Here is a 25822-nt window from a genome sequence, read left to right as displayed (position 1 = left end):
CAAGAGAGAAGTTCTGGGAAATTTACTAACCTAAAGCCAACTAAATCTTTGCTTCTCCTACTCAGCTTAGTCTGAAGACTGCAAAGGAGTTAGTTAACTTTCTTCCCTTTCTAAATGCCTACCTGGAGCAGGCTGCGCCTCTGTTTCATGGAATGGTTTGGTTTGGAAGGGACCTTCAAAGATCATCCAACCCCCGTTGTGGACAGGGACACCTTCCACTATCCCAGGTTGCTCCAAGCCCCATCCAGTCTGGCCTTGAACACTTCCAGGGATGGGACAGCCACAGCTTCTCTGGGCAACCTGTGCCAGTGTCCCACCACCCTCATTACAGAACATTGATTCGTTATGTCCAATCTAACCCCACCATCTTTCAAATTAAAATTTGAAAAATTTCAAATTTAAAAATTGAAAGATGTTTAAAATTACTGCCACTTGTCCCATCACTACAGGCCCTGATAAAAAGTTTCTCTCCATTTGTAAACCCCTTTTAGATATTAGAAGGCCTCCATAAGATATCCCTGAAGCCTCCTCCAGGCTGAATGGATGATTTTGTTGTGATCATCTACCTTCAATTTCTCTCATCTCACATTTTGAGAGTCCCTGTTTTTTGGGGTTGCTTTGTGAGTGACTTGGAGCCCTGGAATTTTAATACCTTTTCCTTGCTTCTCCTGAACCAGGTGCAAATGCAACGGGCATGCGAGTGAATGTGTGAAGAATGAGCTTGGGAAGCTGGTCTGCAACTGCAAGCACAACACCTTTGGGGTGGACTGTGAAAAGTGCCTTCCTTTCTTCAATGACCGCCCGTGGAGGAGAGCGACCGCAGAGAGCGCCAATGAGTGCCTGCGTATGTGTGGCTGCACCCAGGGACAGCCTGTCCAGAGCAGGGTTGTCCCCCTGCCTCTGCTGGCAGCCACAAGTTGGCCCTGCCTCGTTTTAACTTGTCTCAATTGCAGTTAGCCTGCATTAAGCACAGTTCATGGGACTATTGGGCATTCCACTCCTATCCTGTAGGAGCTTTCTGGTAGATCCCTAGGAATGGGTATCTGCTTCCTGGAGAAGGATGGGAGCCACCTGCAGGAAAGAGGTGTCCTGCAAAAATGTACAGGCTTGTACTTTATGGGACCCATGGGGAAAAAAAATCTGTTTACTGTGCTGCAGTGTAATTGCCCTTTCAAAAGCTCCTCGTTTAGCATCAGCTGATTTTTGTGTTTGGGTTATTGGTTTTTACAGTTACTTGTTGATTATTTAATCTAATTTCTGGACTGCAAATGCAGCTCTCTGTCACGGAGCACCAGTTTCCTTGATGTTTTGTCCCAGACCACAGCTCCTGGTAGTTTACTTTATGGGGAAGCTTTTTCAGACAGAAAAGCTTTCTTGCTGTCTGACCTCTGTGTGTCTAGATAGGTCCCAGCTGTCTGTGGCTTCCCTCAATGGGCTGGTGAAATTGGGGTGTCCTGTTGTCTAGGGATTTGCAATCCAGGGGAGAAGCTCTCATTACAGCATGTAGTAGCCTCATGTTATGTTCTCATGCTTGTTTGAATGACATAGATCGGTGTTGGTGTGTGGGAGGACAGCGTTTTGGCTGCAAGTGGCAGTCTGATGTCGAAAGAAGTGGGGTAGAAAATGCTGGTTTTCTTTTGGGCATTGATGAGAATGGTCTTGAGTTTGTTTCAGGTCTTGGGAGTGGTTAAAAGCTCCTACTGCAGCTTCTCTACAGCTGAACTGTGCAGGGTGGGTTTTGTGCTGTGAGGTCAGGCTGGTCACTGATGGTGCCCTGTCTTTGCAGCATGCGACTGCAGCGGGTGGTCCCAGGAGTGCTACTTTGACCCCGAGCTGTACCGCGCCACAGGCCATGGCGGCCACTGCACTGCTTGCGCCGGCAACACAGATGGGCCCCACTGCGAGCGCTGCCGGGACAGCTTCTATCGCCTGGCCAGCGACAAGGCCTGCCTGCCCTGCAGCTGCAACCCAGTCGGTGAGCAGTGCTGCAAACATGGCTGCTTGCAAACATCCATGCACAAAACCCACCTCTTCTTTGGGTCATGCAGCTCATTGCAAACTCTGGGATAAAGAGGGGGGGTTGTTTGGATTTCCCCCCCCTCCCCCCATGTAGTAAATGTTTATTGGGTTGTATTTTGGTTTAAGTTATCCTTGGATCTAAATGGGGTTGGCAGGGGCAGATGCGTCACCTCTGCAGCACTTACTCCTTCAAATGTATTCTGAAATAGATTTTTTTTTCCCCACTGTGTATGTGTTACCCTGGATGCTCCCAGTACTAAAGGACTCATTTGAATTGTTAATAATGAAGATGATGTGAGTAGGTATTTCTGGAAGTTGTTCATGCTGAGAAATTGTAGTGAACTTTAGCTGTTGCATCAGTTTCTCCTACCAAGTATCCAAGCACTATAAATAGAAACCAGTGAAACATTAAACACAAAAGGGGGTGGGGTGAGATAAAGTAAACTCAAAATATGTAGTTAAATTCCTTTTTAAAAAACGGGGAGGGGGGTAATTCTGGCAGGAGAATAAATCTTTTGTCGTGAAGGGAACCACTTAACCTGTAAGGAGTGGTCCCATAACTACACCAGCTCACAGCAAGTAAGGGAGAAGGAGTGAAAAGGGTTAACACATAGTAAGATATGACATGAGGTTTCAAAAGAGTAACTGGAATAAGTCATTGCTTGTAGCATGCCCTAAAAGCAGCCAGGGAGAAGTCTGCCAGGGTGCATCTCCTATCTAATTTGGTCAGGGAGTCATTCAATTGTGAAGTTTTTGACCAATAAAGGACCTTCTTCTTCTGACTGCTCTCCTGGGTCCTTGTGTCAGACCTTATTGTTAAGAGGGGGTGAGGGTTGGTGTCTGCTGAGACAGTCGAGAAGATCCAGGGAGGTGACTTCTCAGGTCTTTTAAAAACGGCTTTCAAAAGGCTTTTAACAACTTAGCCATTAACTTGTATGCCATGACACACTGGTGTATTTGAATCTCCTGGATATGTTTGGATTGTTATTTTTTGTCCAAGTACTCTTTTTTCCTAAGTAATCCTAAGTGGGACTGCAAAAGGGGATTTGAACTTTGGCTGTATATGGTAAAGGTTTTGTGAGGTTCTTCTGGTCCCATCCAGCCTAATCATCTTTACTCTTCACTTTGCTATAATCTTCTGGTGTGGATTGAAGTGGAAACAAGCAACTATTTCTGTATATTAAAATATTTTTTCTTCTCTAGTTAACTCTTACAGTGCTTGCAGCTCTGAGGCTGCCAGCCACATGGATGTTTGTGGAATGCATTTTGGTCCAACTATGGATTAAAAGAAACCTGTTACTGCTTGTAGTGGTTTGGTCCAAAATACTCATTACTGCTTTTTGTGCAAGACCACTTGAACGGAGCAGTACTGAGGAAGGTGTCTTTCCAAAAATGGGGGTTTTGCTCAAGAGTTTACTAGGATTCATAGCGGCACGTGCAGCCTTGCTCCAAGGAGGCAGTTTAGTCTTGAAATGCAACTTAGGAATCAAGGAAGGAAGCTGGAGTGTGAGAAGGAGAGGTCAGGGAAAGGGGAGATGGCAATTAGGGGGAACACAAGGGATTCAGGGAATAAAATCTTGGAAATTACATATTGCAGAGTAAAACAGATATGGAATTGGAGGCATGCAAATGTAACACTGAGGATATGAAGCAGGAGAAGGCAATTTGAAGTTAAAATATATTTTATATATAAAAAGGTTGGTTGGTAGTAATAAAAGGCTGAATATAGTTTGGGAAGACTAGATAACAAGTCATCTGTCTAGACCTGCCAGGGGAAAAATCCCTGTGAACTAGAGGCAGTCTTTAGATAAGCTGTCACTCATCAGCTTGAGGCTGTGCTTCCTGCTTTCTTCTTCCTTATTTCTTGCCTGTGTTGTAAAGTTTGAATAGATGATGGAACCATATGTGTGTGCTGAGGTGCCTGTCCCTGCTGTCCCCACAGGCTCCCTCAGCACTCAGTGCGACAGCTACGGCCAGTGCAGCTGCAAAGCCGGCGTGATGGGGGAAAAGTGTGACCGGTGCCAGCCAGGGTTCCACTCCCTCTCCGAAGCTGGGTGCAGGTAAGGAGGATTGCAGCTCTCTAAAAGGAAAACTAGACTTTCTGTAAAGCTTTCTCTATGTGGCTCTTACTGAACTACCCTCTCTCCTGATTCTCCCAGGTCCTGTTCTTGCAATGCTGCTGGCAGCACAGGGGAATGCAACGTTGAGACAGGGCGGTGTGCGTGCAAGGACAACGTGGAAGGATTCCACTGTGAGAGGTGAGTTTTTCTTCCCGTGGCTTTGTTTCAAGAATGAAAGACATTCGAGTGAGGATCTGGGGTTAAGCATCAGGGAAATTAATTCTCTTTCCTTCACATCTTCAGATGCAAACCTGGATTTTTCCATCTGGATTCTTCTAATCCAAGAGGCTGTACCCCCTGCTTCTGTTTTGGACACTCTTCAGTCTGCACCAGTGCTGTGGGCTACAGTATCCATAGCATCACCTCCAACTTCGAGTTTGGTAAAATTGAGCTTTCTTTTGTATCTCAGGTTGGGCTGTAGACTCAAGTCAGAAGCGATTCAAAAAAACCAAATTCCTTCCTTTCTGTGCAAGACCACAAACCTTGGGCAGGCAGGTCTAGGATCCCTCTTTTGGAAATGCTGAAGCTACGTGGAGCTTCCATGTCTGCAGCTTGTTTGTTCAGATTGGGGGGGAAGGAATTCACAGCTCTGGCCTCGGGCACGCAGTTATTGTACACTGTGCAGGTGCAAGTGGGAATTGCAAATAGAAACCTTTTCTAGCCTGAGAGGTGTGCTGACAAAGCAGAATTTCCTCAGTTCTAGAACCAAATCAGGACCTTCTGATTGAGAGGATCAAAATCACTTTAGATTTGGGGTTTACATGGCTCTGAATAAAACACAGTTGTGTTTCCAGTGAGTCTGTAAGCCCAGGAAAAACCTGTTTTATTCATGCAGTCAGTTTCCCGTGTATGCATGTTTTCATGCTGCGTACTCTGAAAAGAACATCTTGTAAATTAAAATTCCGCTGGAGAACAGTTCGTACAAAGGCTGCAACTCTTAAGTCATAGGGGACTGCAGGTTTTCCTGTCTCTGCTTAAGCTCTTTAGAAAAGAAGGTTTTGGACAAGTAGTCGTCATAGAGTTCAAAGTTCAATCAGCACTTGAGTTAGGGGCTTAAATTGGAAAGATGGTGTTTACTATCTGAATTCTCTGCACAGCTGCTTTCTGCAGCCTGTCAGTGCCCGTGCACATTAGATTAACTAAGACATGAACAGTGTGACATGAGAAGTGTGTGCAAATCTCCATATTCCAAGGGTGTTGATTCTTGCCTGTCTAATTCTTCAGGAGAGGACGAGTGGCGTGCTGAGCAGCGTGATGGCTCAGAAATCATGCTCCAGTGGAGTGCCGAGACCCAGGATATCTCTGTTATCTCGGACACCTACTTCCCCATGTACTTTGTTGCACCACGTAGGTCATTCTAAAATCATGGCTTTCTGTGCTGTTTGTGCCCTTTGTGTTCTGTCCTCTAACTGTAAGGATTTCTTCCCCTTTCAGGCAAGTTCTTGGGCAACCAGGTTTTGAGTTACGGGCAAAACCTGACCTTCTCCTTCCACGTGGACAGGCGGGATACGCGCCTCTCTGCAGAGGACCTGGTGCTGGAAGGGGCTGGGCTGAGAGTGTCGGTGCCACTCATTGCCCAGGGCAACTCCTACCCCAGTGAGAATATGCAGGCCTACACCTTCAGGTATGGTGGGAGCAGCTGGCACCTGGCCTGGGCTGCCTTTGGCCTCTGAGCTCTTGTGAAAACAGAGATCATTAAGTTTAAGCTGATGTGGATGATGTTGCAATAGCACGGTGCTGTTGTGAAGGGAGCTTTGAGAGGTTGCAGCTGTTAGCAGCTGAAAGCTGTGCTAATGATGCATGGCTCTTCTCCCCAGGCTCCATGAGGCTGCAGATTACCCGTGGAGGCCTGCTCTTACAGCATTTGAGTTCCAAAAGCTTCTCCACAACTTGACTTCCATCAAGATCCGTGGGACATACAGTGAGAGAAGTAAGTCACTGAGCAGAACGTCGCAGAAGAGGGGGCAAAGTCATTTGTCTAGTGCTTGGGTTGCTTCATTGTAGGGCCCAGCCATAAATAGCTGTGGCAGCTTATTTGGCAAAGCTTGTGCCAATGGCTTTTCATCTGGCCTTCCTGTGTAGCATCTTCTCCCAGGCCTCCTGAAGAGGATATGGGAAAGAAAAATGTTGTCTTTGAATGTCTGGAAGCTGAACGCTTATCAGCTGCTGATTCCTTGCTCTAAACATGGGAATTTTGCTTTGTTGTATAGCCACTGTCCTCCAATTGGTAAAAATGCATAGTGCAGAGTCCTGAAGGACACAGTAGGATGTAGGAAGTTTACAACACTTGGCTTTTAAGTTTCACTACATTAGGAATGGTTACATCCCTACTCTTTCTGTGTCTTGCCTTGACATGCAAATGGGAAGGACAAGGTCCCTAAAGTTCTGCCTGTGCAGAACCTGAGTGAAAGTTCCTCATAATGAAGATTTATAAAAATGGGCATGAATTAGAATATGTCCTTAGGTATTTCTGTGATGAAGAATTTTTGCAGAAAGATGCAAAGGATGGATTTGCATTTGGGAAAGGTGGGAAAACTGCAAGTGTTTTTAGAGGGGTGGCCCATAATGAGGAATGTGGGGTTGTGAAAATAAAGGGAAGAAAGGTGTGGAGCAAACCATCCCTGAGTGCTGTAACCACTGCTAGTGTGTGGGAGTTGGGGCTCTGCTCAGTGCACTGGAGCTGCTGCAGTGGTACAAACACATAAGTTAAAAGCCAGTTATGTTGTGTCTGGGCTCTGTTTCACTCCAGGGAAGGGGCTGGGACTACAGGAGGGAAGTGCTGAAATGACAGAGGAAGGAATGGCTTTGGAGGAATAGTTGAAGAGTTTGTCCTGAGGTGTGGTTTGCAGATGGTATATTAAAATTGCTGGAGACATGGTCTGTTCTGTCTTGAAAGCCAGGAATTGGTTTTGGTATTTGATTTGAAAATGGAAACATGTAAAATAGAACTTAATTTTAATTGACTGTACGTGCTCACCTGCTGTTCTCAGATTCTCCTCTGTATTGTCATTCTCATCTTTCCTGCCCTGCTTGTTCCCTTGGTGAGCTCTAGTGCATCTTTTCTCATCTCTCTAAACCTTCCTGGAGGGTTTTGCATCTTGATTCACCTTACCAGCTGCAAGCACCCACCTGTCTGTCCCTTGTACCGTTCAGCTGTGTTTGGGGAGGCAGTGATGATAGCCTTTGTGGTTACAAAGGGTTTGCCTCTTGGTGCTTTCTAGGTGCTGGTCACCTGGATGATGTCACTATCACAAGTGCTCGTCCTGGACCTGGTGTGCCCGTGGCCTGGGTGGAGAGCTGCTCATGTCCAGTGGGATATGAGGGACAGTTCTGTGAGCGCTGCACCTCTGGGTACTGGCGAGAGACCCCAAGCCTCGGACCCTACAGCCCCTGCGTGCCTTGCACGTGCAATGGGCACAGCGAGACATGTGATCCCGAGACGGGTAAGAGGGAGCAACAGGAGGGTGGTTCTTCCTTTCTGGGTTGGACAATGAAGCAAAACTCATATCCCTCTCTATTCCAGGCATGTGCAATTGCAGGGATAACACGGCAGGGACTCACTGTGAGAAGTGCAGTGATGGGTATTACGGTGATGCCACGGCTGGCACAGCCTCGGACTGCCAGCCCTGCCCATGCCCAGGCATCTCGAGCTGTGCCATTGTGCCCCGCACCAAGGAGGTTGTGTGCACCAGCTGCCAGGCTGGCACTACAGGTGTGTTCCTACAGAAAACATCTTTTTCTACATGCACATGGTTGTGGAAATGTGTCTTCTGCTAGTTCTTGTTCTCTGATCCACAATGAATAGGTCTGAAAGCTGCTGTGTCTTCTGGTTCAAATCCTTCTCCCTTCCTCAGCCCTGTTTTCTCTCCTGTGTGAGGCTTGGGGCTTCACATGTATTTCATGCCTGTTTCTTGAGAGCAAAAGGCTTGATCTGCAAATTCTGACCATTTCTGTGCTGTATGGGAGAGCCATGCTGCCTTCTAATAGAGCTCTGATGATGGCATGGTGTTGGGCAGAAAGTAGATTTGAAAGAGCCAGGAAGGCAGGTCAGACTGAAATAAAATTAAAAGGTGCAGTTTGCCAGCAAGTGAGGCACTACAGGATGCTTCCTAGGAAGAGCAGGAAGGCTGCAGTGACTCACAAACACTGCCCAAAAAAAATACAAGATCATACTAGTGCTCAGCAATGTTAAGGAGAAATATGTGAACAGATACAGATCTTTTTATCTTAGCAATAAGTGGTGAAGTCCAAGTATGTAGCTGAGTTGTTAAGCAGAAGCTTTTGTTCTGTTTGCAAACAGCAAGGAAGCCATAGGATGGTTGGCCACCTTCATGCTTCTCTGCTGGTTTTATGCTTTGCATGGCAGAATCCAAAGTACAGAACACCTGTAAATTCTTGTGCTTATGAAAGCCTCTGACCAAGCACAGAAGCAGCTTGTGGGGATTCCTGTGGGTGCCACTGTGTTGGGAACCAAAGCAGAGTCCAGGGCCCAGGTTCCCTTCAGCTCAGGTGTCTGTAGCAGCTGAGCTTTCTTGTAGCTATGTGATTGCAGAAGAGTTCCTCCTTTCTCCCACCACCTTTTTGGGATGTGAGGAAAAAGGAGGTTTTTATGTGGAAGAACTGCCTAAGAAATGGAGCTCATAACTGGCTGGGGAGGTCAGATCTGCAATAAGTATAGGAAGCTGCTGAATCAGATTCTTCAGTGGCTGCCTGTGGAGGTTTGGCAGGTCTCATTGGCAGTGGAGCTTCCTGGAGCAGTGATGCCCCACAGAGCTCTACCTATTTGGATTCTTAAATTAACAACAAATTGCAGCAAATAGGCTTGGTTTAAAGGGATAGGAGAGGAAGGAAGAGTGGAAATAATTCATAATGCAAAGTTCCAGTGAATAAACAGCTTGAATATAGAGATGAGGAGGGATTTGTGTCTGGCCCCAACAGAAGGATGAAAGGGAAGGAGCTGAAGGGTTTACTTTTCAGAAGGGACTGCAAAGGGGATCCATGTGAGATGGCAGCAAAGGGCTTCTTGCTGCAGCACTCATGTCTGTGTTGTGTCCCAGGAAAGAGGTGTGAGCTGTGTGATGATGCCTATTTCGGAGACCCACTGGGCAAAAATGGTGCTGTGAGGCCCTGCCGCCTGTGCCAGTGCAACGACAACATCGACCCCAACGCCGTGGGCAACTGCGACCGCCAGACTGGCGAGTGCCTCAAGTGCATCTACAACACCGCTGGCTTCTACTGTGACCGCTGCAAGGATGGCTTCTTTGGGAACCCCTTGGCCCCCGACCCTGCCGACAAGTGCAGAGGTGAGACTTGCTTCTTCTTGCATTTAAAAATGGTTTTGTCCCCAAGAGCTTCTGTCAGGCTGTTGCTTGTGCCCGTCAGCAGCAATGTGTGGCTTTAGCCTGGTTTGGTGGTTCTAGTTTGCTAAAATCCTTGTGTTTGTGGGCGCTTAGTGCCATCAAAGCAAAAGCATTGTGTGATGCAGGGGCTGGGTGGCCATGTGGTTTGGATCTAGGCCCATTAGGGTAAGTACCAACACCACAAGGGATTTCTAACTTTGTGCATGTCTCTCCATACCTTTTTATTTTTGCAGCTTGTCACTGCAATCCTTACGGCACCATGAATCAGCAGACGATCTGCAATCAAGTGACTGGGCAGTGTGAGTGCTTGTCTCACGTCAGTGGGAGGGACTGCAGTGCTTGTGAGCCTGGATTCTTCAACCTCCAGAGTGGACGTGGCTGTGAGAGGTGAGGCTTGCCTTGGCTTGGGGCAGAGAGACCCTGGTTTTGGAGGCTCTGTGCTTACACTGTGCAGGAGTGTGATGTTTGTCACAAGTGACAGGTATGCCTCAGTGCTGCTGTGGGTGGGGAAGAGCAGTAGTCAGGGAGCAGCTACTAAGGCTGTACAAAAAGCCTGACTTATAAATAGCTTTATAAAGAGCTCTAAATCAGGGTTTTAAATAGAAAACTGCTGCATGACTTTGTGACTGTAGCAGGGGAGTGTGGGTTCCTTTTTTAGTGCAGGCAGCAAGTGACCTTGCATGGTTCAAAAGCTCAGTGCCTTGCCTGCTGCATCTGCACAGCAAGAAAAGCGACTTTGGGAAATGTTGAGCTGCGCTCTTCAGAGAGGGACTTGCCCGATGTGTCCCTTCTGTGTCACATCTGATGTGTGTGTGCTTCCCCCAGGTGCAACTGCCACGCGCTGGGCTCCACCAACGGGCAGTGTGACATCCGAACAGGGCAGTGCGAGTGCCAGCCAGGCGTCACCGGTCAGCACTGTGACAGATGTGAGGGCAACCACTTTGGCTTTGGCTCCGAAGGCTGTAAACGTAAGTCTTGAGGGGTGAGAGCAAGGCAGATGGGAAGAATGTTGCACACCCAGCCTTGCCTTTGCTTTCCTTCTCCCTCTGGGAAGGTATTTTGTCATCTTGCTCCTCATCACAGCAGAAGTTGGCACTTTATGTCCACACTGTGTGTGATGAAATTTGATTTCTGTACTATAGCTTATCCCCTTCTTCTTTTGTTACCTTTTTCTTGTCTGACTTACTAGATATCCAACCTAATAGATACCTACTTCTCCTTGGTGTAAATACATTCTCCACATCTTGGCCTCCAACAACCCTGTTTCTTAATGTGTTCCTGCACAGCTACTCTGTAGATGGCCTCAGTATACAGATTCTTTCTTGAGGAGCAGCTGATCTTGTAAACATGATTGCAAAGAAGGATGATCCAAACTTTGCTCGTTGATATCCCTGCCTGTAAAGAGCAGGAGAACTAACTGCAGTTGGTTACAATGAAATGGGGTAGAATGATGCTTTTTTGTAGGAGAGGTAATAGCAACACTGAGTGCACACAGTGAATGTTGGATCCTGCTTGTGAGTAGAAGCACTGCAATCAGAAGTGAGGTCCAGCTGTGGGTTTGTGCCCCACAGCTCTTGCACATGTTTTAGGGTATTAAGGATATCCTCTTATCCTGTGAGTTTTAGGGTATTTCTGCCTCCTCTGCAGTCTGATTGAGGTTTAACTTCCCTGCAGCCTGTGACTGTGATCCTGAGGGCTCACGGTCCCTGCAGTGCCAGGAGAACGGCCACTGTGAGTGCAAGGAAGGCTTTGTGGGGAGCCGCTGCGACCAGTGTGAGGAGAACTATTTCTACAACCGCTCATGGCCGGGCTGTCAGGAGTGTCCAGCCTGTTACAGATTAGTGAAAGATAAGGTAAGGCCACAAACACTGCTGTTGGCAGCACTGGAGACGGTGGCATGTGTCCACTTGTGCAGCATTCTGGCCCGTGGCTGTTGGTGGTTGCTGAAAGCAGAGAGGCTCAAGGTGCTTTGCTGTGTCATAGCTGTGCTCTGTCCCTCTCCTGTAGGTGGTGGAGCAACGTCAAAGGCTGTGGGAGCTGGAAAATCTTATAGCAAATCTGGGTACCAGAGAAGAAACTGTAACTGATGAAGCCTTTGAAGAGAGATTGAAGCAGGCAGAAAGAGAAGTTATGGAGTTGCTCCATGAAGCACAAAAGAGCAAAGGTGAGTTGACCTGATCAGATATGGACTAACTAAATGAGTTCTTTGCCTGATGTTCCTGTTCCCTTTGGAGACAGCGTGTTTTATTTCAAGCCAGTGCTGTGCTCCAGGATTGACACCTATTTCAGGCAGCACTGAATACTATTATCAAAACAACAGTGCCTGTGCTTTTACCCATGCTGTTCTACCAGTGGTCTCTGTTGTACATGGAAGTGAAGATCTGCCTCTAGCTGTGTATGGATGCAAGTGTTTTACATTACCCTCTTCTCTGGATGGAAAGGAGGGTTTTATTTGTTAAACAAGCAGAAAACTTTCAGGTATACTTATTATGCTTTAAATTTGCTCAGACATCTTGGGATCAAATTGTTCTTGTTGGGATATCATCAGCAATCAGAATGAAGGCTTCAAAATCCTGATGGCAAACATAATTATCCCACCATAAAGTGTAGAATGTTCTGAAGAGTGCCGTTTTTCCTGTTAAACTCTGCTTCAAATTGATTCTTGTATTGTCACCCCTACCACAGGATGTCTGTGAGAAGGATGTTTCTCATGACTGTGACAGTGGTTTGTCCTTAGGGTCTCTTTAATGTATAAGATGATGCATGTTTTCGCAAAGAGAATCTTGAAGAAGACTATTGTCTTTGCAGTAAAATATGTTCCCCTGGGAGCTGGTTCAGTGATTTCAGACCACTTTGGGAAAATTTGTCCCCTTTGTGTGAAGCTGGGAGAAGGCTAACATGCATCTAATGCTGGCATTTGCTTGGGAAGATTCCTGCCAGTGAGAATGGTCGCTTAAGCTTTTCTCAGCTTTAGCTGAGGTTGATTTACACTGCCTGCTTGGCATCTGTGCCTAGATAACAGTCCTACGTAAGGGTGGGGATTGGAGAAAGATGAGGGAATGGATTCAGTTTTGTGGTGGAATTTTTGATCTCTCTTTCCATGTCTCGAATCATAGAATCATTTAATTTGGAAAGACCGTTAAGATCAAGTCCAACTGTTCCCTACCTCCCAGCACTGCCAAGGCCACCACTAACCCATGTCCCCAAGCGCCACATCCACACAGCTTTTAGGATCCCTCCAGGGGTGGTGATTTCATCATTTCCCTGGGCAGCCTGTGCCAGGGCTGGACAGCCCTTTCAGTGAAGAATTTTTTCCCAAAACTTTCCCAGGCACAGCTTGAGGTTGTTTCGTCTCATCCCGTCCCTGTTCCCTGGGAGCAGAGCCTGATCCCCCTGGGAGCACTGTCCTGTCAGGGAGTTGTGGAGAACCAGAAGGTCCCTCCTGAGCCTCCTTTTCTCCAGGCTCAACCCCTCCTAGCTCCTTCAGCTGCTCCTCACCAGACTTGTGCTCCAGACCCTTCCCCAGCTCCAGGTTCTTCTCTTACTAAGAGGGCAAGGTAAATACAAAAAAATCTACCCTTGCAAAAATCTGTGCACATCTCTAGGAGTTATTTCTGGTTTTCTGTGGTAGTATGTTTTTGAAATGTGTCAAATGTTCATGTTCAATACTTAAGATGTGCTGCAAGGTATTTGGGAAAAAGCTTAATTTTGGAGTTCTGCAGGCTTCTGCTTGCACTTTAATTCTTGGTAACACTCTCAGCTTTTCAAAAGGAACTGCCTTGATTGTGAGGCGCATACCTGTGCTGTGATGCCTCCATTATTAAGATGCTGTTGTGGGGAATTACCTGGTGGTCCAAAAATTAGAGGAAGTTTGGGTGCCTTATAAGTCCTACATATGAAAGAACCAAGGCTCTATCCTGCTGGCTTTTGTCAGCCCTTTGGTTTGGGGGGAGTTTGGAGTGGGTTTTCTATTCCACACAGCTCCTAGGTGTTCCCTATGGAGTTCCCTGTGCCTTTCTTCAGAGTAGCCATTGTTGCTCTGAGTGTGGAAAAATGTACATCTGCACTATTCCTCAGTTTCTGCTTAATTTCTAGGAGTTAAGCTAAAGAGAATTCACAAAACTCATTGAGGAGCAGCTCCATAGTCATTTTAAGTCAGTGAGACAGGTAAAAAGCATGATTCTGAACACAAAATCCCCCATCAGAGTCAGTTCCAACACCCAGTGGGATTGTCTTATTACTAGTTAATGGCTTTTCATTTCTCCTGTTTGGTGCACATTCTGATTATGACTTTGATCTCAAGCGAAGTAACTTGTGAAATGGCTTGCTGGTTCCCTTTCAGTAGGGGATTAACCTACCAACACAGTGCCTGCAGTGGTAAGCTGCTGCTCCAGCTTCTCTTCCTGCTCTGATTAATTTTTCCTTCCTCTCTGTTCTGTTGTGTGTTTCAGATGTAGATCAGGGCCTCATGGATCATCTGAAAGACATCAACAGCACCTTAGTGAGTCAGCTCAACAGGCTGAGGATCATCCAGAGCACAGTGCGGGACATGGAGAACCTGGCGGAGCAGGCCCGGGTGCGGGTGGAGGACACTGAGGACCTGATCAGCTTGGCTTCTGATATGCTGGAGAAGGCCAAGGTGGCAGCTGACAACGTGGTGAGTGTGCTGCTGAGATCCCACACAGCTGGGAGAGGGTGAGGGCCTTTCCTTTGGTGCCTCTGGTGTGTTTCTCCACTTGCTCGCTCCCTTATACAGCAAATTTGCATCAAGATCATGGGAAATCAGTGAAGAAAGTTTGCCACTGTCTGCCACAGATTGTATCTCAGCCCAAACCAACATAAAAAGTCCTAAATAAATATTAGCACTGTTGTTTTTCAAGGGATAACCAGTGGTGGAAACTGCATGGGCTTAAGAAAAACAGAATGAGAAGTAGGTTAGATACATCTCTAAGCATTTAGATCATGACAATAACTATTTAAAGCAAAGATGAAGAAAAGATGAAAAAAGAGCCTTAAGGGTTTGTTCTTTCTTTCTTTTCCAGTCCATTACACCTCCAGAGCAAAGCAGGGACCCCAACAACATGACTCTGTTGGCAGAAGAGGCCCGTAAGCTGGCAGAAAGGTAGGCTGTGGCAAGACACACTCAGTGTGGCCTAGGTCGGGGCCCTGCTCTTCCCTACAAGGGGGAAGCAGAATTCAGTTTGCTGGATATCAGACACACACCCTTTGCAGTGTAAGAGACTGGTGCTGTGGGATGATGGCTGTGTAGCACTGATGGCAAAGATTAAGCATGTGGATGACAGAAATGGCAACCATCTTCCATTGCAAGTGTTTCAGCATCTCCCATATGTAAATCTGGGGGGTGAGGGGGGAAGGAAGGAAGGAAAAGTAAGAGAGAATATAATCGAGAAATGAGGATAAAAACTGTTGGCTGACAAATCTAATGGCATTATTTTTCTTCTGTCATCTTGTCCAGGCACAAAAAGGAAGCTGATGAGATTGTTCGCACAGCTAAGGCTGCAAATGATACTTCCACGAAAGCATATCAACTGCTGCTGAAGACCCTGGCTGGAGAAAACCAAACTGCAATTGATATTGATGAGCTCAACCAGAAGTGAGTCAGTAACAGAAAATTGTTTTTATTTCCTGACTTTAGAGCAGTGCTTAAAACTAAGACAACCCTCTGTATGCTTTGGATTTTACAGGAGGTGATTTTCAATTTCTTAGCCTCACTACTCTCTTACTAAGTTCAGTTCTACAAAAAATACTGTAACATAACTGGATCCTTGGGGATTTTTTAGGTACAATCAAGCAAGGAATATTTCTCAAGACCTAGAGAAACAGGCCAACAAGGTGCTTGTGGAGGCAGAGGAAGCTGGAAACAGAGCCCTGCAGATCTACGCTAATCTCACCAGCCTGCCTAATGTGGATTCCACAGGGCTAGAGGTACATGTGGGCACCATTGTGCAGTACTTCCTGAAGATTGCTGGTTTGCTGGCATGCCTTACATGTGCTCTGCTAATGTTGTCTGCATAAGAATGGTTTGTGAGTTTTTTGTCCATCCAGGCATAATCCAGCTTTTATGCAATTCCAACATTTATGCAGGAGATTTAAATGCAGAAAACCACCTACATAAACCCCACCTCCCTCAGTCTCTGAAGGACAAAAATCTGAGTGAAATGTTTGCCAAACATCTTGGCTTGAATGTAGAAGTGCAAAAATTTACCACCTGCTCAGGAATTCTTTAACATTCAGGAATCTGTGTGTGTGATTTCCACCTGCAGAATGAAGCAAATAAGATCAAGAAGGAAGCAGAGGAACTGGATCAACTAATTGCCAGGAAGCTAAAAGATTATGAGGACTTGAGAGAAGACATGAAGGGAAAGGAGCTAGAAGTAAAGAACCTCTTGGAGAAAGGGAAGACAGAGCAGCAGGTCAGTTCCACTTTGTGCAGGCTTTTGTTTCCCAGGAAAAAAAAAAAAAAAACAAGGAAGACAAGTAACTGGCCAGATGTGAAAGATCTCATCTCATTCAGTCTTAGTATTACTTATTGATTATGAGAATGCTGAAGAATGGCCCCAGAAAGGAGATGCAGAAAGCTGTTAAAAGCAACGGCTTTGAGGCTGTATGGGAAAATAGGAGATATTTGTCAGATGTGGTGTCAACTTTGTATTCAGAACAGTATTCCCAAAGTACATACACTCACCTGGTCTCAGAGGAAGCACTGCTCTTCTGGATGGCATTGGTGTTTGAAGCTGAGCAGTACTTTTTCATACATGAACAGAATTGTTCTTCAGAAAGTGAGAATACATTGATACATGTCATGTCTCCTCAGACTGCAGACCAGCTCTTGGCTCGAGCAGATGCAGCAAAAGCCCTGGCGGAAGAAGCTGCTCGGAAGGGCAATGGCACACTACAGGAGGCCAATACCATTCTCAGCAACCTGAAAGGTAAAGAGAGAGGAAGCACTTGGAGTGAATCCTTCAATTCCGGTGTGACAAGTCACTTGGCAGTAGGATATTCTGGTTAAAGAGGCCCTGCTATTGCCCTTACCCTGAGTATTGGGTGTGTTCTTTTGGTTTGTTTTTCTTTAAAGAAAAAATATAAGTGTTTTCAGGGACTGGAAATTTCCTTTTAACTTCCTTATTTAGCATCAGAAGATGTGCAATAGGGAGAGCTGACCCCAGTTTGCTCTTGATCCCTCCAGTGTGCGGGTAGCAAAGCCTTGGGTAGCTTGGTCAAAGGAGCATCTCAAGGCTCTTCTGGAGCACGTGATAAGGATCTGCTTTTCCCCCTTAGACTTTGACAAGCGGGTAAACGATAACAAGACGGCGGCTGAGGAGGCACTGAAGAAGATCCCTGCCATCAGCCAGACCATTGCAGAGGCCAACAATAAGACACGCCAAGCAGAGCTGGCGCTGGGCAATGCTGCTGCTGACGCCCGCGAGGCCAAGACCAGAGCAGATGATGCTGAGAAAATCGCCAGCTCCGTTCAGAAGGTGAGTCTGCTGCAGCTCACTCCCTCTGAGATACTGTTGTGTGATTGCATAAACTCCTGTTCCAGTATTTCCTGGTGAGCCCCGTGTGCTCTCTGCTGTATTCTCCACTGTGAATGCAAAATGTGGCAAGATAGGAAATCAGTGCATTTTGATGAGAAGGATTGAAGGAAGTTCTGCACTTTCACCACCTTTTTCCATTCTCTCCCACCTGTTGGCTGCAGAGTGCTGCTGCTACCAGAGCCGAAGCTGACAAGACCTTTGCTGATGTGACGGGACTGGTCAGAGAAGTGGATGACATGATGAAGCAGCTGCAGGATGCAGAAAAAGAGCTGAAGCGGAAGCAGGCAGATGCTGAGCAGGATATGAAGATGGCAGGCGAGGTAAGTACTGCTGGCAGGTGACAGCAGTGGCTATGAACTGCCTTCTCCCTGCTGTCCTGTCAATGAAGGCTTTCCTCCTGCTCTCTGCTTGCAAAGATGGTGCTGGGTCCAGCCAGTATTCTGACTCTTCCAAGTTTTAAGTGGGACTGAAAAGGAGACAAGTTCTGGTGCATTAGCATAGGCTCCCTGCTGGAATTTGAGAGCTACTTTTCCTTTAACTAAAACTTGACTGTATCCCTATTGATTCTATCCTGGCTTTTATTGCAAAATCCTGGTTGGTGTTCAGGGATCCCCATCCTGAAATACTCAGAAAACCGATTACTCGAAGATTGTCAGTCTTCTCCCCAGCCCTGTGATGAAGATCTTTGTGCAGGATTGTTACCCTGGAGTGAGGAGGCAGTGATGCGGTGACTAACTGCAGAGGAGAGGCAACAGTTTTGTAATCCCTACACCTTTTTTGTGCTCTCACTTATTTTTTTTATATCCTGCAGGCCTCACAGGCTGCCCAGGAGGCAGAAGACAATGCAAGAAAAGCTAAGAACTCTGTGAACAGCCTACTCATTGTCATTAATGAGCTGTTGGATCAACTAGGTAGGACTGTCTTTAATGTGCTCTATGCCTTTGAGTGTTTTCCTGATGTGTGCTGGCTTTCCTGCCAGTGTTGCGTGAGAAACCAGATGGATCTGTAGACCTCTTGAAATGGGGTTTGTGTGGTTTTGGCAAGGACTTTGAGTTTTTTTCTTTCCCGAGCAGCCTCAGAGCTTGTTGTGCAATGTTCATTGTTGGTTTTCTGCAAACTGAAGACTTCTTGAGGCAGTGGAGATGTCACCCATATGGTTGGTCCTGTTTTAGATGCTGTCTCTAAATACAGAGATGGCCCGATGGAGGTCTGTGGGTCTATGGAGCTGTGGCCTCAGCCATGTGAGCACCTAGGGGTGTCAAAGGCGTTTTAATGCACCTCACTATTTGCTTCTGGCTTTTCAGGGCAACTGGAGACGGTGGATTTGAACAAACTGAATGAAATTGAAGGTATCCTGAACAGTGCCAAAGATCAGATGAAAGATAGTGACCTGGACCAGAAAGTGTCTTTCCTTGAGAGAGAAGCCAAGAAGCAAGATGATGCGATACAGGCCTACAACAGGGACATTGAAGAGATCCTGAAGGACATTAGCAACCTGGAAGACATCAGGAAGACCTTGCCATCTGGCTGTTTCAACACCCCGTCCATTGAGAAACCCTAAGGGTGCACCAGGGGTGGGGGGAATTGCCCTGGTGAGCGGTGGTTCGGCCATGGAGTGCCTTAACACACATTACCTTCTCCAAATCCCCAACTCTTCGCTGCTTGCAGCCACTGTTTTCTTTTCAAATCAGGATAAGTTGAAAGGTTTTTTTTGGTTTTTTTTTTTTTTTGTTTTTTTTGTTTGTTTTGTTTTGTTGTTTTTTTTTTTTTTTTTTTTAGAAGCAAATTAAATATCCGTCTTTGGGCATCAAAGGGGTTTTTTTTTATATAGATGGTTTTCCTGAGCACTCCACCTTTGCCCCTTCCTCAGACACAGTTTCCTTTTGATTAGTGCAAGGATGAGAGATGCTCTGGACTCTTTATACTGTGGTTCAGAAATAACCATGTGAGCTGTATACAGCAAGGCAAAACTAACCCAACTTCCTCTCCTGTCTTCTCCCTTTAACTGTAAAATCTCAGTCCTGGAGCTCTTTGTCCCTATGAAGGAAGGGGATGGCTACCAAAGTATTACTGTGATGGCCAGTATAGCTGCACTCGATTCACATTGTTCTTCCCAACTTCTAACCCTGTGAGTTTATTTTTTTCATCATTACCTAGTGGCCAATCCAACAGTGTTGGTAGCCTTTGACAAAATAGCTGAAGCCTCTTTCTGAAATGCTTTCTGTGATGATGCATTGCTCTGAGAAAAGGGCAGCCTCTGACTGGAGCTCTTTGGGAAGATGGGATACTGGTGGAGTAGTGGGTCTTGCCAGCCCCACTCCTGTTCTGTGGAGAAGTTTTGGGTCCAGTCTGAAAGCTACTACCTGCTGGGTAGTCCAGACTGCCAGAGTGTGGAAGTTATGAGCTGCATTCCCATCTGTTGCTACTGAATTTGCAGAGGATCTGGTTTTCTGGGCTCGGAATGTCTGGCTGACAGATGAGCTTGTTGAAGCAGGACAAGTCTTGCTGAAGAGGAGAGCTGCCATCCGGAGAGCTCCAACAGCTGCACTGCCCCCCCTGCTGAATGTCTGTAGGTGGGGGAAGGAAGGGGGCACATGAGTGGAAATGGAAAGGTCTTTCTTTCTCCCCATCTTTTTCCTGAAGGAGGACAGCGACATTTTTATCTCTCCTGCCATTGCTCTGGCATTTTGCCTGTTTTAAAGCTGGCAGGAAGAGCTGGAATTTCCTGGTGCCCTCCTTTCTTTTTGCCTCCAGATCTCCCTGTCACCGTAAAGCTACCACAGCACAGGGACCTCAGGCCAGGCTCAGGTGGCAGCTCTGCCTTTCACATCACTCCCACCTCCTCCGCACAGGCTCCCTCCCCAGGCAGTGCTCACTGGTGCTGGGTGGGAGTGGCGGGGAGCCCTTTGCTCCGAGACAAGAGCATCCTCTGCAGCTTCCTCCTTGCCTCCAGCCTGGCATCTCTCCCTCCTTTCCCTGAGATCCAGTATATATCTATCCTTAAATACTATGCAACTTTGTACGTTTGCGTAGCGGGGAAGAAATTATTATCTGACACACACTGGTGCTATTAATTATTTCAAATTTATATTTTTTGTGTGAATGTGATTTTTTTTTTCCATTTTTAAAAATCATGATTATAGTGTGAGGAAGTCTCCTGTGTGTGTGTATGTGTGTGTAAATATACTCAGCCATATTTCCAGAGTGGCACAGCCTGGTCTCCTCTGTGTGCTTTCCCCTGTAGCCATCGGGGCATATACACCGTGTATCCCTTCTCTCCATATTATTCCCTTAAAACTTGGGATTTCTCCTCGCTGGGCTCGTGCTTGCTTCCCTCTACTGTATCCCCAGCACCCATCCATAACCACTTTGCCTGTTGGGTGGATGTTTTCCAGCCCTGCCTCCAAAGGCAGCCCTGCCCCATGGTGCCTGCAGTGCCCTGTTCTGTGTCCCTTGTCCCCTGCCGTGCTGTGCCAGGAGTGGGACAGGGGCTGTGTCTTTGCAGCTGGGCTGTGAGGAGCTGTAGCACTGTTGGGAGACCGGACCCAGCACTGAGATGGTCAGAGAGCTGCATTTGGGGACATCTTGATACCACTGTGCAAGGCAGGAGGCTCGGTGCAGACAGTGCTGCTGGGTAGGGGGTGTTCCCAGCAGACTCTGCGTTGCTCTTGTATCCCTTCCCTTAATGATTGTGGGATTTCCTTCCTGCCTGGAAACCCCCCTGGAGGAGAGCTCCCTGTGCCTGCACACATAGGGACATTGGGTCGCTCTGGGAAGATGGCTGTGACCATGTCACCTCTGCCAAGGCTGTGAGAAGAGCAGATGTGAAGATGTGCGCATGCCCTGGCTGACCTCAGGCCTAAGGTTTCCTTCTTTCTTCTCCTGGGTTTTTGTTTTTTTCTTTTTTTTTTTCCTCTTAAGCTGTTTTTAACAGAATTTTATTTTTAAATAAAAAAAAATCTTTATAAACGATCTCTTAATCAGTACTGCATTACAGCCATTATTCATTGTATAATGTCCAGTTATTTCTTTACGTAATGTGATGATGTGACAGCTGCTGGTGGAGTGCTGGGTGTCACGGATGATACGTGACATTCCTTCATCACCGTATTCCTGACTGTGGTCCCCTCAGTATGTGCCTTCACTCCAGCTTTTTTTGCCTTAATCTGTGGTCTTGCTGTCTGGGCCGGTGAACAAAATGCAACACTTGCAGTTTTTATGTATAAAACAGTATTTCTTATTTATAATAAAGTCTGAATATTTGTAACCCTCTACACCTGAGCATTCTTTTGAGTACTACTTTATTTTTGGTGGTGAGGTATTGATGGGGATGTGTCTCAGTTGCAAGATTCACCTATTGCTCCTTAGACAACCTGGTTTGGTATGGGAAAAATGAAGAAGAAACTCAGAAATGCATGTGGTGGGATACAGATGACAAGGATGATGGTTTTTCCTTGTGTCCACTGCTCCACTGCCATGATGGATTTTAAGCTGCTGGTTTTCCAGGACTTAAAAACATACTATGTTGTTGGTGCTGATACTATTGGAGTGGCACTGTTTTCCTGGAAAGCCCTGAGGAACTGGGGGGAGTTTATTTACAGTAAGGGTAAACTCCTTTTTAGTAAACAGGTGGAAAAGGATGGGGGTCCTGGGAAAAGAAAACAAAAACCCTGAATAAAGAAGCTGAAATTACTGAGAACTGCCACAAATCTGGGTGTGCTGTGTTGTTCTTGGGTCCTGTCTCCCAGAGCCTGGGATAAATCTTATTCCTGAATTAAGCAAATTTTTAAGGACAGATTGCAGTGATAAGAGACTAGGCGGTTCTGCATTCACACTTGTCTTACAGCTCCAGCTGGATTTGTTATTTTTCTCAGCAGAGGAAAACGCACAGGTCTTATTAACTTGCATCAGAGCTAATCCCATCTCAGCTGGTAAATTCTTATTATTTTTGCATCTCAGTTTGTGTACTTTCAACCTTTCATTCTTCAGTAGTCACTAATGAATTTGTTTTCTAAAGTACCTCTTTGTTTTTCTTGCCAATGTTTTTGTGGAGCAAATCCCAGCTGGTAAAATTGGCTGAGGTTTCAGCTGGAGTGTGGTGAGCAGTCAGGGAGCAGAGAATTGGATGGTGGGATGGTTCTGACTTTGCATGGGCTGTAGGTTGACATGGAGCCTCTTAGCATTTTGAGGCTAAAATGCTTAGTTTAGGAAGCAAGTCTGTGTCCTTTATTTTATCTTCAGGACTTTTATCTCCGGAAGTTTTTTGTGGGCATTGTGCAAATGTATGTCAGAGGTGATCTTGAAGGACCATGAGCCTCGTGTTCATGCAGTTTTCAGAGGTAATGCTCGAGGATGGTGGAGGGTGATGAGGTAAGAGTAACCTAAGTAGATACTCAGAAATCTGTTACAGGGAGGAGCAGACCCAGCTCCAAGGGACCATGGTCATGGCTTACAGGTTGCCAAACTGTTTTACCAATATTTTGAAGCCCATGTAGAGATGCCCTCCTCAGATACTCTCTGCTCAGTGTAGCCTGTACCTGATATCAAGGTGGGTGAGGAGGCACCTTGCTGAGCAGTGACCAAGCCATGCTCTGGTAGCCTTTATTCTTCAGTTCCCTGTGTTTCTTCTCAATGCCCAAGTTCAAGCTCCATCATCTCTCATGTGCTCTCTGGAGAAGCAGGAGGCTGCCAGGCGACAAGGGGCCTGGTGAGAAGGTGGCAGTGGGGAGGGCTTGGACAGACCTGAGCTGGGTTCCCTCTCACTTCTGGGGAGGACAAGACATTGTTACAAGTTAAAAAGTCCTGGGAACAGCTGCCTGGAGGAGATGTCTCAAGTGTGTTTGTGTGGATCTGAGGAAGTAGAGGAGGTCATACAGCTGTCAAATTGAGCTGGCAGTGTTCTGTGCTCCTATCTCCAGCCATGCCATGTTGGACCACATTCTGGTTAGTTATTTTTTCTAGTTGGCTGCTGGCCTGATGCCTTCATTGTGCCCCCATCCCAGAAATATCAGGAATGTCACATAAAAGTTATCCCACAGAGGCTGGGCATGGGGACAGAGAGGGGAATGCGGTTGGATAGCAATGCCTTCTTCCTCTGTCCCTGTCTGTCTCATCCCTCTCTGGTCTGGGCAGAGCACAGGCAAGGCAAGGCCAGACACGACAGCACTTCCTTGCTGTGCTACTGCTACTGCCCTGCCCTGCCTTGCTTCCTCACTACCGGCCTGCTCCCTGCCTGCCTCTGCCCATCCCAGTGGAGCTGCTGCCTGAATGATCTCCTCTGCTCCAGGTGGCTCTGGCTGTCATGAGGACTTTTTCCCAGGGCACCCAACTGTCAGAGGAGAGACTGAAGTCCAGTCTCCATTGCTGCACTGGTGTTTGGTGATATCAGCACATCATGATCACTGATTTTCCACAGAGGAAATCCCAGAGAATTTCCTCCTGGAGGACATGGCAAATCAGATGGTCCCTTGCAGAAGGAGGCTTGGGGATGGGAGGGTTGACCTGGGCTGCAAGGACTCACAGCATCATGGTGTTCATCTGGCATAAGTCACCAAGATGGGTTTTCTCCTTTGGTTACATTAATAGAACCATCACTTCAGAGTTTTTACACATCCATCACTTTTCACCAGCAACCACCAGCAAAATTTAGATTATTATGCTGTTTCAGACTGATTTTGGAGAGGTTGATTCTGCCACAGGCACATCCTCAAGGACTGATGTACTTGTGATCCACGGTGGTCGGCCTGCAGTAGCAGCTTTTTTGGCTCTGTTGTGAATGAACATAAAAACTGTTTCATTGCAGTGTCTGATAAGCACAGCTGTTCTTTATGCCTCCCTCTGCTTTCACTTTTGCTTACTCTAAAAGGTAAAACATTTTTGTTAACCATGTTGGTGTGAGACCTTTTCTAAAGGGTGCTGCCATAGCAATGGGTTGCAGTGGGACATTTGCTCTGTGGAGGGTGGTGGGCAGCTGCTCATTCCAGATCGGGTGTGTTTAGAAAATCAGGGCCCCAGGAAATACATTTTTGGTAGTCTCATGGCATGTGGTTTTCAGAGGTCATCTTGAAGCATAGTGGTGGATGACAAGGTGAGAGTAACCTGAGTCAATAAGCAGAGATGACTGAGGAGCGAGCTTTCAGGGCCTTGTTTGCACAAGTGGAGTGAGAGGTGGGGTGGTAATGGTGAGATAAAATGGATAACATGGAGGAGATAGATAAGGGAAAAGCTTCCTGATGGGGAGGGCTGGTTTTCCAAGAGGTAAGTCAGCCAAGGATGTGGTCTGGGTGAGGTCTAAGGGAACTGCTATATGGACCATGTTGCTGGATATGAGCTTCCCAAGCAGAGGGGTGTCAGGAGGTAGGAAGGACACAGCAGAGATATTTTGGGCAAGTGATGTACTTAGGAGCAGAAGGGATTTTGTCTCCTTAGAGGTATGAGTGGATCCTGAGAACTGCTGAATTGGTGGGAACACCATAAATAATTTTATCCCACTTAAAAAAACAGTAATGAAAACCAGATAAAACAACCTCGGATGCCAAAACCCACCATGCCACTATCATGTTCAGGAAGCTGTGTTCCTTGTTGTGAGCTGTGTTAAGATCCAGCAAGTGAAATGGAAAGAAACCTGTTTTATAAAAGTGAGTTGACTCAATCAGCAGCAGCAGGTAGGGTTGGCAAAGGGAGGTGCAGAGATGTGGTGAGTTCAGGCTGGCTGTGCCCATGAGATCACCAGGAAAGAGGAAAGCCCTGTGAGTCATCTCCAGGTGGTCTGGAGTGTCTGGAGGCTCAGACAAGGAGCTCAGTGTTAATCACCCTGGTCTGTCAGGCCTAAAGTGAGCAGGGTGTCATGCTTTGGGTTGAGTTTGAATCCTTAATGCAGAAGGGGAACTAAAAGGCAATTTGTATCTTTGGGTACGGACTTTTTAGGTGTTTTCATTCTATTTAAAGGTGCTCCTGGACCATTCACAGTCACTTGTGACAGTAGGAGTCCCATGGCATTAGGCAGGGAAGCTGCTGTGATGCAGCAAGAGGGCCCATCCTTCACTGTGCCCCTCTGGTGGGCTGCTTTTGCAGGGCAGATGGATATGCTGGAATCCTGCTTGTCCTGATGTGTGCAGGATGTGGAGAACCTCTGCCTCCAGATTTCTCTATTTCCCTGTAGAAGTGGTCATGTCCTCCTGCAAGGCAAAGGCAAGGAGCAAGATGGAACTGGCCCTTCATGCCTTATGTGGCTTGTCAGCTACCCTTGAGAACAAGGTGCTAATAGACCTGGGGCTGTGGAGCCTGGCATCTTCCTGGCTCTGTCAGCAGCCTCAGACAAGCATTTTTCCCCTCTTTGTCTCCACTCCTCATCCTTCTTCTAGCATAAAAATGATGTAGTAGGTGAGGCCAAGGACCCATCTAACCTCATTTTCCATCTCAGGAGCAAAAGCAGACAAATATGTGTGATGATTCCCACCTCCACCTCATTTCTAGGTCTGGGGATTTCTTGAACTTGATGCTTATCTGGTAAATCGATCTGCTTTCTGGCATTTATCCAAGCTGACCTTGGGTTTCTTTGCATCCCCAGTCCTGCAAGGCACCTGAAATGATCCCTGCTCTTGCAGGTTGGCTGGCTGGACCTGGCTTGCGAGCAGACAGCTCCCATCCACCCTCCCCAAGCTTTCTGTGAGCTCATCCTTTTTCATTTTGTTCCGTGCAAGCCTCCGGCGTGCCGGGACAGCCCGGCTCTCCCCAGCCAGCACCGCTGTCCTGCCTGTGGAGG

At 46.8% G+C, this 25822-nt stretch overlaps 1 protein-coding gene across 1 annotated transcript in view; it reads left to right on the top strand.

The window, feature by feature from the left end:
* The window catches only part of LAMC1 (laminin subunit gamma 1), a 65726-nt gene extending 44394 nt beyond the window's left edge, over positions 1–21332 (top strand). The window contains exons 4-28 of the mRNA XM_032117790.1: positions 678–844; positions 1787–1975; positions 3962–4079; positions 4179–4277; positions 4383–4519; positions 5364–5486; positions 5574–5763; positions 5957–6069; positions 7361–7582; positions 7663–7851; positions 9197–9442; positions 9733–9886; positions 10325–10467; positions 11174–11352; positions 11507–11663; positions 13951–14156; positions 14542–14621; positions 14976–15113; positions 15301–15445; positions 15784–15933; positions 16335–16449; positions 16799–16998; positions 17220–17378; positions 17870–17969; positions 18363–21332. Coding sequence (XP_031973681.1) covers positions 678–844; positions 1787–1975; positions 3962–4079; positions 4179–4277; positions 4383–4519; positions 5364–5486; positions 5574–5763; positions 5957–6069; positions 7361–7582; positions 7663–7851; positions 9197–9442; positions 9733–9886; positions 10325–10467; positions 11174–11352; positions 11507–11663; positions 13951–14156; positions 14542–14621; positions 14976–15113; positions 15301–15445; positions 15784–15933; positions 16335–16449; positions 16799–16998; positions 17220–17378; positions 17870–17969; positions 18363–18619 — 3976 coding nt within the window. The 3' untranslated portion in view covers positions 18620–21332. The remainder of the gene's footprint in view (positions 1–677; positions 845–1786; positions 1976–3961; positions 4080–4178; positions 4278–4382; positions 4520–5363; positions 5487–5573; positions 5764–5956; positions 6070–7360; positions 7583–7662; positions 7852–9196; positions 9443–9732; positions 9887–10324; positions 10468–11173; positions 11353–11506; positions 11664–13950; positions 14157–14541; positions 14622–14975; positions 15114–15300; positions 15446–15783; positions 15934–16334; positions 16450–16798; positions 16999–17219; positions 17379–17869; positions 17970–18362) is intronic.
* Positions 21333–25822: the final 4490 nt, after the last annotated feature.

The sequence above is a fragment of the Corvus moneduloides genome, chromosome 9 (assembly GCF_009650955.1).
Source record: "Corvus moneduloides isolate bCorMon1 chromosome 9, bCorMon1.pri, whole genome shotgun sequence".
Classification (NCBI taxonomy): domain Eukaryota; kingdom Metazoa; phylum Chordata; class Aves; order Passeriformes; family Corvidae; genus Corvus; species Corvus moneduloides.
The sequence above is the reverse complement of the archived record's forward strand: the minus strand, read 5'-3'. Positions and strand labels throughout refer to the sequence as shown.